Below are 12,123 nucleotides of genomic sequence, written 5' to 3'. Positions count from 1 at the left end.
CCGTTTATGATGACATCGATTCTTCAACTGACATGAACATCCACACCTAATAGTTTGTTTTGTGCTCGCAGGAGTTGACAGTTTTATGTCTTCTGTGGAAGAAACTGGCAAGAAGTCAAAGTGTCTGTCAAGAAGAGTTCAGTGATTATCGTTAAATGAGCAGCAAGGACACGAACCAGCACAAACACTTAGATATAATAATACAGAAAGTTCGAAAGCGCTTGAACTTAAAGGAATACTCCGAAGATTTTGGACCCACACCCTAGCCCTATCATTTACAAAGTGAGATAAGCGCATAAATACCTTTTTGTGTCTGTGTGTCCAGTGGCTGGATCCCAGCTGTTAGCATCGTAGTTAGCTTAGCTTAACTGCTGGAGGTGAAGAGGAGACAGAGCCGGACTGAAGAAAGTGGACAAAATACTCCTTCCAGTGGTCCAGGGGATGGCGTATTAGCACGTGAAGTAAATCCGAATGGTTATAAAACATTCTAAAAGACGTGTTTTCTTTTCAATCCATTAAAATAAAGTTTTGATCAACACAGACCTGCGCATGTGCAGTGCTCCGCAGAAGGATATACCGGAGCACAGCAGTAGAAGCCGTAGACTCAGCAGCTGTGCGCCGGTGTATCCTTCCGCGGACCACTATGCTTGTGCAGGTCTGTGTTGATCAAAACTATTCACAACGGTCGTGTTGCGCATGCACAGTGGCAACATTTCTGCCATCTACAGACTCAGAGCATTTTGAAAAAGTTCCTTTTTCAGTGATACTGAACTGCCTCTGAAGAGTTTACCCTCCTAATCCGGGAATATAATACTTTTCTACACTGCAACTCCACAAAAAGCTCAGATTTCCGAGGGCCTCCAGTAAAGAAGTGATTTTCTCCAGTTTGCTGCGTCTTAGCCGGGGTGAATCTAGTAGAGAAGATGGATGGAGGGATTTTTTTAGAACTCATCAGAGCATCAGAGAAAAATGGGAATCAGTCACTTGTTCCTGTGTTGAAGTCATTCAGCATGCAGGAGAGCGAGTGACAAAGTGCTGTGACAGAAAGTCACTTATCTCTGCAGAGATCCCACGCTGCAAACCGACCCCACCCCGTGTTTCTGCGAAGCAGGCTCCTGTTCGGTTACAGCACTGATTCGATTTACTCCTGCTCACTGTATAAAGCCCACAGAACAGCTCCGAGCTTCCCATCATTCACTCACAACACGCACAGCGATGTTTATGTGTTCAGAAGCCGTTACGTTCCACCTTTCCATTACAATCCCATAATGAAGGCGGTTTTGATTTGAACGTTCCGCTTGACAGACGACACAGACTTGACAATCTTTGGGAGAAAAAGGGTACAAACAACAACCTGCAAGCCCGGCCATGTCTGGGTGGAGCTGCACATGGGAGTGACATCCCATTAAAAAGAAGAAAAGAAGATGAAGATGCTCCCTTCTGGCACAAATCCTGCTGTCCAGGGTGTGTACAGTGAAGCCCTGTGACACATAATAAAGCTGTGATACATACAAATATCTTTTGTGCTGCTCGGCACACACACCTGCAGTGAAGTAAAGGAAGAAAAAAAATGCAGCTGCTTTTAAAAAATCACCAGTTTTGTTTGGATTAATTACATGTAGACAAAGTCTGAAGAGAGAGTGATGTAATGTTTTATGGACTCCATTTATGGAGCACTTTCATCTTTACAACCACTAATAACAACTTATTATTATGTAAGGCGACAGGCTAACAGCTGTGTTTATCATGAGGATGTGTGAACAGCAGCAGCTCTCAGCTCAAACTTTCCTCCGGTGGTAACTCTTTAACTTCCTTTAACTGGAAATGGAAAGCTCTGCCAGAAACATGAGAAGCTGCAGCAGCAAATGAGGACGTCCAGATCAGAATCTCTGGGTCTCGATCCCATGATGCTTTCTAATTGATGATCAGACAATCCAGTGCATTTCTGAGCTGACATCACATTTTCTTTCTATAACCTTCAGAGTGGCTTTATGGGTCACAAAATGGCACGAGCTTGTTCTGTGTCTATTGTCCTGGATCATCCATTTTCACATCCTCTGTTTGTTTAAACCCAAATGAATTTAACTGAACGGTTTCAGAATCAATCCACTGAGCAGCGAGCCTCAGCGGTGACGTCAGGCAACCCTATAAAATAAAGATTTATCTGTTAAATGTTGTTATTCTCCTTGCTTACACTCTCAAATCCAATGAGTAGTATTTTTAAATTCACATTTACTGCCTTTACAAACTATATATTGTGCCTGCTGTGGAGGGTTTTAATGGAAATGCTGCCACAGAAGGTTAAAGCACTTCATCTCTCACTACATTAAGATTTCCTGAGAGCTCAGAGGAAACACACACGTCTGGTTTGAGGTATATATGTTCAGGTCCAGTCTCAGATTTAACGCCATGTGTGACATGATCAGCCGCTCGTAACCCTGATTGTGATTGTGTGTATTTATTTACTGAGGTTGATGGTTAAAGGCAGCGAAGCATTTTCCTTTAGAATAACAAGCTTCTGAAATACAGAGGTTATTAAAGTCTGCATGCTGTGTCAGCAAATCCAGGCGAAGCCGGAGTTCAGTCTGCACAGACAGACTCTAATTTATTCAGTGTGGAAAGGGACGTGGTTTGTTCATTAGAAATGTATCCTATATGTCTCCCATAGGGCTGCATGGAATGAGACAATGATCTGAAATATTGCCATAAAGACATGACATAAATACAAACACTTAAATAAATAATATTAATGTTTTTCTACTTTGAGATTTGTTTTTTTCTTTCCACATAACAGTGCTCTTTCTCTTGCCATGTTTGCAGCAGCTGTGATTGTGACTGATCATAGGTTTTCTTCAGTTCACACGATCAGTTCTGAGCAGCTTGTTGACCTTTTTGTACTTTTTCTTTGTGCTTTTGTGCTTCTGCCCTGTGGCCAGGAAATAATGAAGGCTGTTCTGTCTTTCTTCAATTTCCACACTGGAACAGAACCTATCCCTGTTCACTCAGTTTTTGGAAAAATGTATATTGCAGATATTGATAACATGCTAAATTTGCAGTATAGAAGTCCTCTTTCACTTTTCGTCCAGTAAATGGAAGACCTCACTGAGCTTTTCCAAAACAAGCGAACCTCCTCCAGCACACTCCGTCCGCTCTCCTTTTTGCAGACGGTGCTCGCCACAGACAGGTGCATTCCTGCACTTTTAAATATGGCAATGCGCCACTGCTTTCAGCTGTATCGATACCCATGAATAATCAACAACAGCTGCACAGCACAGCAGCTCTGCACGGCACAGCCAGATCAAAGACAGCGAGGAGGGAAAAACTCCGTTTCGTCTGCTGGTTTCACCTCAATTCACATCCTAACAATAGTTTGGATCAAAACTGGTTCAACTGTTTGGAAAATGGACATTGTGTTACTCCATGAATCAACACTCAATGTTTAACCAGTGCTGTCTGTGGCTTCCTTGCTTTTGCAACAGTCTGTGAAAACAACTTTTTAAGGGATCTGGCATAATGTGGTGTAGAACGTGGACGGACAGTTTAGAAATTAATCCAAAGTGAACACAGCAGTTGTAGCTCTTCAAAAAGATATCATGCTTTGTTTAACATTGTGATACGTTGCATCAGAAAAGGACTGGACTGCTTCACAATGTTTCCAAGACAGAAGTGAACACAGTGTTCAGCTGCTTGTTAGCTTTCGTGACCTTTTCCAAAGAAAAAAAAATGGAAATACTTGCTGCACGTGTCTTTGAACTTGCAGGGAAATTTTACCTTTTCAGTTTTTATTCGTGGGAAAATGAAAGCAATAGTCTGTTTTTTTAAATTATGCATCATTTTTAAGGATTTTGTATCTATGGTCTGCACAAAACAAGGGATCCACTCCTAATAAAGCCATGCAAACGGTCACGTTTGTCTTCATTAAGAGGTCGCCGAGTGCTTCCTTTGATCACTGAAGTTTAAACCACAATGGAGGACTGTGGCACAGAGAATCAACCTCTATCAGCAGCTTTGGTCCTTTTAATGCTCCTACGGGGGGTGATCCACGTCTCTAAAGCTGCTTATACCAACAAACTGAATATTTAATCTGATGAGATGAGAAGGCTGGTAAATGAAGAGAAAGCAAAATCAGGAACTTTGTAAGGGGGAAACAATGCAGACTGATGAGGAGCCCGGTGGTCTTACTGAAGCTCTCTTTCTCTGTCTGTGTCTCAGCAGCAGGAAGTCTTCCACTCGGAGAGGCCCTGCTTCACAGTGGCGGCTGCGTGCCAGGATGTGGCGCAGGGCTGGCTGGATGTTGGAGTGTTGGTGCTAGGTGACGGCTTAGAGAAAATCCCTCTCCTGAATAGACGGCCTAGATTATAAGCAGGGCAGGTCAGCGGCGAAGCCACACAGAGACAGTCTGAGGAGCTTATCAGCCCAGCCCGTCGCTCTTTAAAGAGAAATATGATATTTGAACTCATGGTTCACCTCGCCCTGCAATTAGCTTCTTCTTTATTGGGCGAGTCTGAATCCCACTTTCCAAAGAGAAGCTTAACTCTGCCTTTCACTTCTTTTAACCACAGAAACCGACATCAAAGCTTCGGAAAAGCCTCTTCACCGAATTCTCGTTCCATTGATCCTCGAACATCTAAATCCAGCAGCGATTGAATTATTCATGCAGGAAGATCATGCCCAGGAGGCTTGGAGACGCTTCCTCCATCGCCCACTGTCATCCAGCAGGACGGCCCGCTCGCCGGTGGAACAATGAGCCAATGAGGAGCGGCCGGAGCGATGATCAGAGCTGTCTGGCTCAAACCCCAGCAGGAGACGAGCTCCTGGGTCTGACACGCTGCAGCAAGCACATACACTGGTGATAACACTGCAGAAGACTCAGCTTAGTGCATATCTTGCTTCCGATCCTATCAGCTCGAAATTATAAATGCATTTATGCAAACTATAAGGCTTTTATCAAATCTGTCCATCTTATCCGGCTCAGGGAGCCTGGAGAGATCAGCAGTCCAACACAGGACAAACACACCACTGCTGTACAATATGGGTCAAATCTGTCAAGAATTGCAAATCCAGGACTAAAATACACTTCAGTGGATGATGTTTCTGTCTTTGTGATTTATGATTTGTCCTTGTTTTACATCCTATTTCATCCCAATAAAATATACAGATTAGAATGAGAGTCAGTCAGTCTACCTCATGCATGAATGGGTGGTAAATAGAAATAAATTAGCAATGCAGTTCAGTCTTTTGTGGCACGAGAATCATAAATTTGTAAAACATCCGACGGCCCTAAACCTCACACACCCTCACATTCATGCTGACGGGCAAATTAAAGTCAATTCACCTACAGCAGAAAGACCATGGGGTACTTAGAGATAAATCACAGAAAACTGCTGCCTTTAGCACTTTCAAGTCTTTCAATAATTTAATATAAACACCACATTTTAAATTATTTCCCTAAGTTTTTGTACCCTGTTGATTTGCTTTGAACATCCGGAGATATTTCATCAGGTAAACCCAACTGACCTCCAGCTGGGGATATTATAGCCACGAGGCAACAGCCACTACTGCGCAGCACCTCGTTGCCTTATAATATCTTTCTAATGCAGTAACCTGCATATTAGCTGAAGCTGTTTGCATGCAAATTTAAAACAAATGTGCACAATGACCGACCGACATGGCGTCCACCGTTTCTGTTTGCGTGCGACGTGTTGTCGGCTGTTACATCGATTCATCAGTGTCAGCCGCTGTCTTCATGGCCGTTTAAGTACTATTGCAGGCTGGTGGCAATTACTTTTAGAGCCTCGCTGACCCCCTCACTAAGTGAGACATTTCACAGTGATGCAAGACGGCGAAAAAGAAAAAAAGAAAAACGCAGGCTGCCGCCGTCGACCTGACCTATCTTCCGCTGCACGGTCATTTGTTAATGTGAGACGAGCAGTGTGTAACCTTGCAGCCCAGACACTGGGGCACTAAGTGGATATTAGCATGAGCTGCTGGTGTGATTCATGAGGTTTGTCCTCAGATAAAAACCGTGTGATGTGTGTATTTCATTGAGCAAACACAACGATGAGCTGAAAGTGAAAAGGCAGATATAATCCATAATAAGTCACAGAGATTATCCCAGTCCAAAAACACACACCAGTGACTCAGTGAAGACAACAGGGATCATTTGATGACTAATTCAAGCTGATCAAGAGTTTTTCAGGGACAAATGATCTTTGAACAGGTGTTTTACACTTTTGAGAGAAGCAATTTGACATGAATAAACTTTGTCCGTATGCCTGCTGCTCTGTAACAGATTCAGTTTCTCAGTCTGTATCCAAAGATTAATCACTATTGATTCAATCTGGATTCAGAAAATTACAAAAAAATCCATGGAAGGAACTTTATTAAAAAAAAATCTAAATCCAAATGCAATAAAAGTAAACATCTGATCTGTAATATTAGATGAAAATGCTACAAATATTAATGTTTTTGTGCTTTCATATTTGTTCTTTCTAACAGCGCTCTTTCACTTTCTGTGAGCAGATCTTGTCCGTGACCAGATCCCTCTACCTGATGGGAGATCAGGGCTGGCGGGTTTCATCTGATTGGTCAGATATTTACATGAATGCACAGAAACTTCATTTATCACAGTTCAGTCATTGACTTGAACTCATACATTTGCCCAATTCAACCATAATTGAAATTTAAATCAGATCATTTTTTTTAATTGATAAAGTGACATTTACTTGCATGAAAGTTCACCCAAACGTAATTTATATGTATACAGCACAATTAAAATTTCAATCCAAATATTTTGATTTACATTTCTGTATCTGGCACAAAATGCTGATATTATTATAATAAAGCAAATTACGAACTTTGTCTGAGTTCTGCTTTGAACATTTTTATTATTTCCTACGGGTAAATTCAATAAAGATAACTGAAGGGCTGCTACTGACATGCAGTCTAAATATGATGAATACTTGTGAGTCTACTTGAGTGCTTTTTTATTTATTTTTGCTTAACTATGCTTCAGTCAGGTTTAATCAGATTGTGAGTGATTATGAGCCACACACACACTTTAACCACATTGCTTCCATTCACTCTCCCAGCTGTAGACAGTATTAATTTGAGATGTGGTTGTTTTGCACAAAGGCTAATTTATTTACTTATTTTAATCCGTCTCAGTTACACTTATAACAAAAAATTCCGCGATCAAAATGTGTATTTAGATAAATATTTTATGTCTGAATTCTTGTGACCCTGAACAGGATGAATGAGTGAGTGAATGTTTGAATTGTGTTTTTTTTTTTTAATTAAAAGCAAAAATGTACGTATCGTCCAATCCCCCACACTTCCGCTGCTGCTGTGCCACCACGTGGAGATTTGACAGCCACTGGGTGAAATAAAGTGAAGCAATTCTTTCAGTCACAAACAGAAGTGTTTCTTCAGCTGATCCTTTATTCCAGAGGTCGCCTCAGCAAGCCGTCACAATTTACACCGCAGACTAGTTTTTACCCCAAATACCCTCCTGGTCACAAATGGGATTCAAACCAGGTCACAAACACTCAAGATTAAGACCAAACCCGATGTGCCAGCAGGGCGACGTTCCTTAGACTGAAAAACCTTTTAAGTGTTACTGTGTTCACAAATTCAAGCCTAATGTTTTCATGCTGTCACACGGCCTCTGAACTAAAGTTCAAGATTTCACTTTCAGAACATATGGATTACAAACACCACCGCTTAACCTTTGGCTCACGTGTCCCCATCAAGAAGAGGTGCGGCGTGAACTGACAGGGCGTAAACACCCCAGCTCCTCACACGCAAGTGACAGGATCAGAAAGGGCCCGGCCGACTATATATTTCCCGGTGTGTGTGTGTGTGTGTGTGTGTGTGTGTGTGTGTGTGTGTGTGTGTGTGTGTGTGTGTGTGTGTGTGTGTGTGTGTGTGTGTGTGTGTGTGTGTCCTCACTCGTAAGGCTTTCATAAATCACCAGGGCAGTGTGGGAGCGCGGGGGGGCTCGGGGTGGGGGCCTCCATGGGGAGTGAGGATGCCTTACAAAGCAGTCTGTATGACACAGAGAGGAGCGCAGGGGGGGGGGGGGGGGGGGGGGGGCGCCGGAGTGAAGGAACGGCTGAACACAAAAGAGCACAGAGCAGAGGCGGAGTGGCAGGACGGAGATCGGGGGACTGAATGCTGGAACGTGACTCTAGTAAAGAGGATTTAGACCGAGAGAGACTGAGAGAAGCAGAAGAAGAAGAAACCGGGCAGGGAGCTCAGCGGTGATGCAATTACTGAGCTCTGAGCGGGGAAGGAAACACAGAGTCGGGGAGGGAGATTGATTACCATGATTATTGGCCAATAAAAACACAGGAGGAATGCTTGTTGTTCCTCAGTTTTCCACATGTAAAATGAATCTAAACATCACATTCAACACCGCTGATGGCCATTAAAAGGAAGTATAGAAAAACCCTAAATATCCTCTCTTTAGAGCTCTGAGCCTGTCTGACACGAGGCCCATTGACTGATCCAAAGGAAAATGTGTGTGCACGATGCTGACAACACGCCTTGCTTATATTTTCAACATTGCAGATAGTTGTTCTCCATATAAACCAGCCATCATGTTTTCATTCCCTCTGCAATCAGTCCTTATTTACAGATGAGTCTGGTTTGTGAATGGGTGAATTGTACTTTGAAATGTTTTTGTAATGTTGAGACTTTATTAAGTTAAACTTGAATCTTCATTATGAGACAAAAACACACGACAAAAAGAAGAATTTGTCTGACGGAGAAGAAGAGCTTATCAAAACCGTCCATGTTTCTGTTTTTAATAACTCTTTAATGGACGTTCAATGCGATCATTAAACATTTAAAATTTCAATGTCAATATTTGATATATTAAGATTTTCATACTTTAAACTGTACAGGAATATCCTCATTTGCCATGTATATAACTTCTGATGACAAAATTTGTTGAAATCAATCAAAAATGTGTAATACATTACAAATTTCCTTAAACTGGACAAATTTCTTACTGAATCTCTTGAAAAATTGGCTACATGCCAGTGAGAAACAGTCTTATACAATTCATTATCATGTATAATTTATTAAAGGAAAGGGCAAAAGCAGAAACTATCTCAGTGTTTAGGAATATTTAATTAATATAGAATAGAATTTGTTTAATAGAATAAATGCAGAATTGAGCAAATATGGCCACTTTTCTGAAACAGTGTTAAAAGATTAATTCATATTGAGTAGAAATGAAAGGAACTCATGATGAGTTGAACTCAACTGATTCAGACACAGTGACTGAAGAGCTACTCAGCCTGCTGTTTCAATAACTCACGAGGTCAGACACTGTTATTTTTGCCAGAATTTGGATTTGAAGTGCATTAGCTTTTACTCTGGCTTCTGTCCCAGCCACTGCTGCTCGTCTTCCACTGCACAAATGAACAAAAAAGGATATGCTGGTGCTTGAAGAGATGACTGGACAGGATATCCAGCTTCCCAGAGGAGTGGGAGCGCACACACACACACATTCTGTGGGACTGAGTCAGTGCGCTCGCGGGGAAGCCGGCGCAGGCCTGCTAACATGCCTCTGTGCCTGAATCACGACGGCAAACCGGGCGGTCTGGCACGTCTCCGGCCGGTAGCCGGCCAAGCCGGCCAGCGGTGACACAGGCCGGCCAGGAACGCCGCCGCAGTCAATTCTCAAGGAAGCGCGATTAATATGTGTGGGAGGAGGAGTAAAATTCCTGGACACTGACCCACGCAAAGGAATTTCCTCACGTGTGAGATAAGACGGGATTGGTTCGATGGACAGGCCTGACTAAAACACCTCTGACATCCAATATGAGGAATACTAGCTGAGGTGTGATGTCTGTCGTCTCTTCACGACGCTGAGATGAACATGTGGTGGGATCGGAGGAATGTCTTTAACTCACAAGTCACATCTCAGACTGACTTGGGATAAATGTAATTATGCGTTGGCCAACAGGCTGCTTCATGGTGGAAGACACAAAAAACCCCAGAAGCCATTTCACTCAAAAACGTTTCTGAATCATTCTTTCTTTTTTAGCTCTAATGTGAACCATTTAACATGAGAATCATGAGCCTGTCTCAAGAGCAATATTGATTATGTGTCCAGATTTAATGAAGCAATACATTAGGACGACTGCTCCGAGAATAGTCTGCTCCATTGAGAGACGAGAGACGGACCTCCAGCCTGTGGGAGCTGAGTGACTGCAGTGTGGATTGTAATGTGGGCCTAATGAGAAATCACTACACAACATCTTTACGTGTAACAGTCAGAGAACAGTGAGGGTGAGCTGAGGGTTGGTTGAGGACATCTACATCCTCTATTTTCACTTTTTCAAAGTTAGGGTCAGAGGTCGCCAGGGCTGATTCCAGCAGACTACGAATGAAGGCAGGATGGGTCGGCGGTTCATTCCAGGGCATTTTTCAGACTTACGGCCAATTTATAGTGACTGATCAGCCTCAAACAGGAAAGAAGGCAGGATGGGTCACCAGTTCATCCCAGGACATTTTTCAGACTTAAAGTCAGTTTATAGTGATCGATAAATTTAAAAGTGGATGTTTTGGAAGAAAGATGTTTGCTTGACCATACCCACAGTGATCATGAAGGATCTGGTCTGATCGTATTGATAAATAAGCGTCTACACTGAGATATTTGCAGTTCTCGGGGTCCATGTGTGGTTGCAGTGTTGGATGTGACTCACTTTCTCCGGTACTCGTCCCTCTCCCTCTTCACTTTGGCCAGGACGTTGTACAGAGCCCTCACTTCTGGGGTGATGGTGTCTATCTGCACCCCGACCCCGTCCGGGTGCGTCCACGTCACGCCGGGCCCGTGCACGGTCTCCACGCGCTCCCCTTGCCTCCGGACGTGCGTGAAGCTCCAGATGGTGCCGGGCAGCCGGGACTCCGGGCCGTCGGTCTGCACGGCCACCTCCCGGGCGTACAGGTGGCGGTACTGCGTCTTCTGCAGGGCTTGCTGCAGCTGGCCCTCCAGCAGCTTGTTCCTCCTCTCCAGCTCGTGCACTTTGGCCAGGAAGCATCGGAAGCGCAGGTTGAGGGTCTTCAGCACGTGGATGTTGGAGCCCAGGTCGTTACGCAGGGCGCTGGTCGCGGGACCCGGGGGCGCCTCTGAGAAAAACAGCGAGTTCATGTTGGGGGGGGTGTGAAACAACAAAATCCAATGATCCGGATGTGGCTGTGTGTGGTTTGAGTGAAGAAACGGCAGATGGAGTGTTTTCCTATGTCTGCATGCTCCCACAGGACGACTTCCTCCTCACAACGCAGATGCTGCTGGAGACGGGATGACCACCGCTGTCCCCCGCTGCGTGTTTACCCCGAGATACTAACATGGACTCCCCTCAGCAGTGGGCGTTCACACGGCCAGGATGCACCCGAAAAGTCCTCTCGGATCCACAGAGGGCATCATCATCATCATCATCTTCACCATCCTCATCATCATCTGCTGGAGGTTTGACGCAGACCGCAGTGAGCTCCGGCAGCGCTTCCCGTCACCCTCATCTCTCCGTCCCACTCTGCTTTGTCAGGAGCTGCTGGCGTGCCTCATGCGTCCAGCCCAGGGAGGAAGGCGGTGCACCCTGTCTCCTGATCATGCCCCTGTGGATGTCCCGGCGGTGAGGACCTGCTGTGGATCTATCCGCTCCCCATATGGCGCGGCGTGGCAGGACGCAGGACGCAGCGCCGCAGAGCCCGGCAGGATCAAGTTGCACAGCAGCGCTAAACTCGGCTACAGTATATGAGAGCCCCTCCTCCGTCTCTCTCTCTCTCTCTGTCTCTGTCTCTGTCTCTCTCTCTCTCTCTCTCTCTCTCTCTCTCTCTCTCTCTCTCTCTCTCGCTCTCTCATCTGGGATTGGAGGATCACAGGTGACCTGAGGGCATAAACATAATCCGATCTAATAAGAGGCAGAGTTATTCAGCTCTGGAGTAAACTTGAATGTTTTCTTTTCAGTAACACTATAAAGGGATAATAACTTTATTTTTTAAAAAAAGACACTCAACACTTCAAAAACACCCCTCAATATAGACTATGTTCTCTTATATTATGATATTAAAAATGTGATAATGGAAAGTATGAATTACCGTTTCATTTTA

At 44.1% G+C, this 12,123-nt stretch overlaps 1 protein-coding gene across 2 annotated transcripts in view; it reads right to left on the bottom strand.

The window, feature by feature from the left end:
* iffo2b (intermediate filament family orphan 2b) overlaps nt 1-11,750 on the bottom strand; it is a 35,495-nt gene extending 23,745 nt beyond the window's left edge. For both annotated transcript variants that reach the window (XM_030092275.1, XM_030092276.1), the window contains exon 1: nt 10,719-11,750. In XM_030092275.1, coding sequence (XP_029948135.1) covers nt 10,719-11,164 — 446 coding nt within the window. In that variant the 5' untranslated portion in view covers nt 11,165-11,750. The remainder of the gene's footprint in view (nt 1-10,718) is intronic.
* Between the last annotated feature and the right edge of the window lie 373 nt (nt 11,751-12,123).

This window comes from Salarias fasciatus, chromosome 5, assembly GCF_902148845.1.
Source record: "Salarias fasciatus chromosome 5, fSalaFa1.1, whole genome shotgun sequence".
NCBI lineage: Eukaryota > Metazoa > Chordata > Actinopteri > Blenniiformes > Blenniidae > Salarias > Salarias fasciatus.
This window is presented reverse-complemented; position numbering and strand designations above follow the sequence as displayed.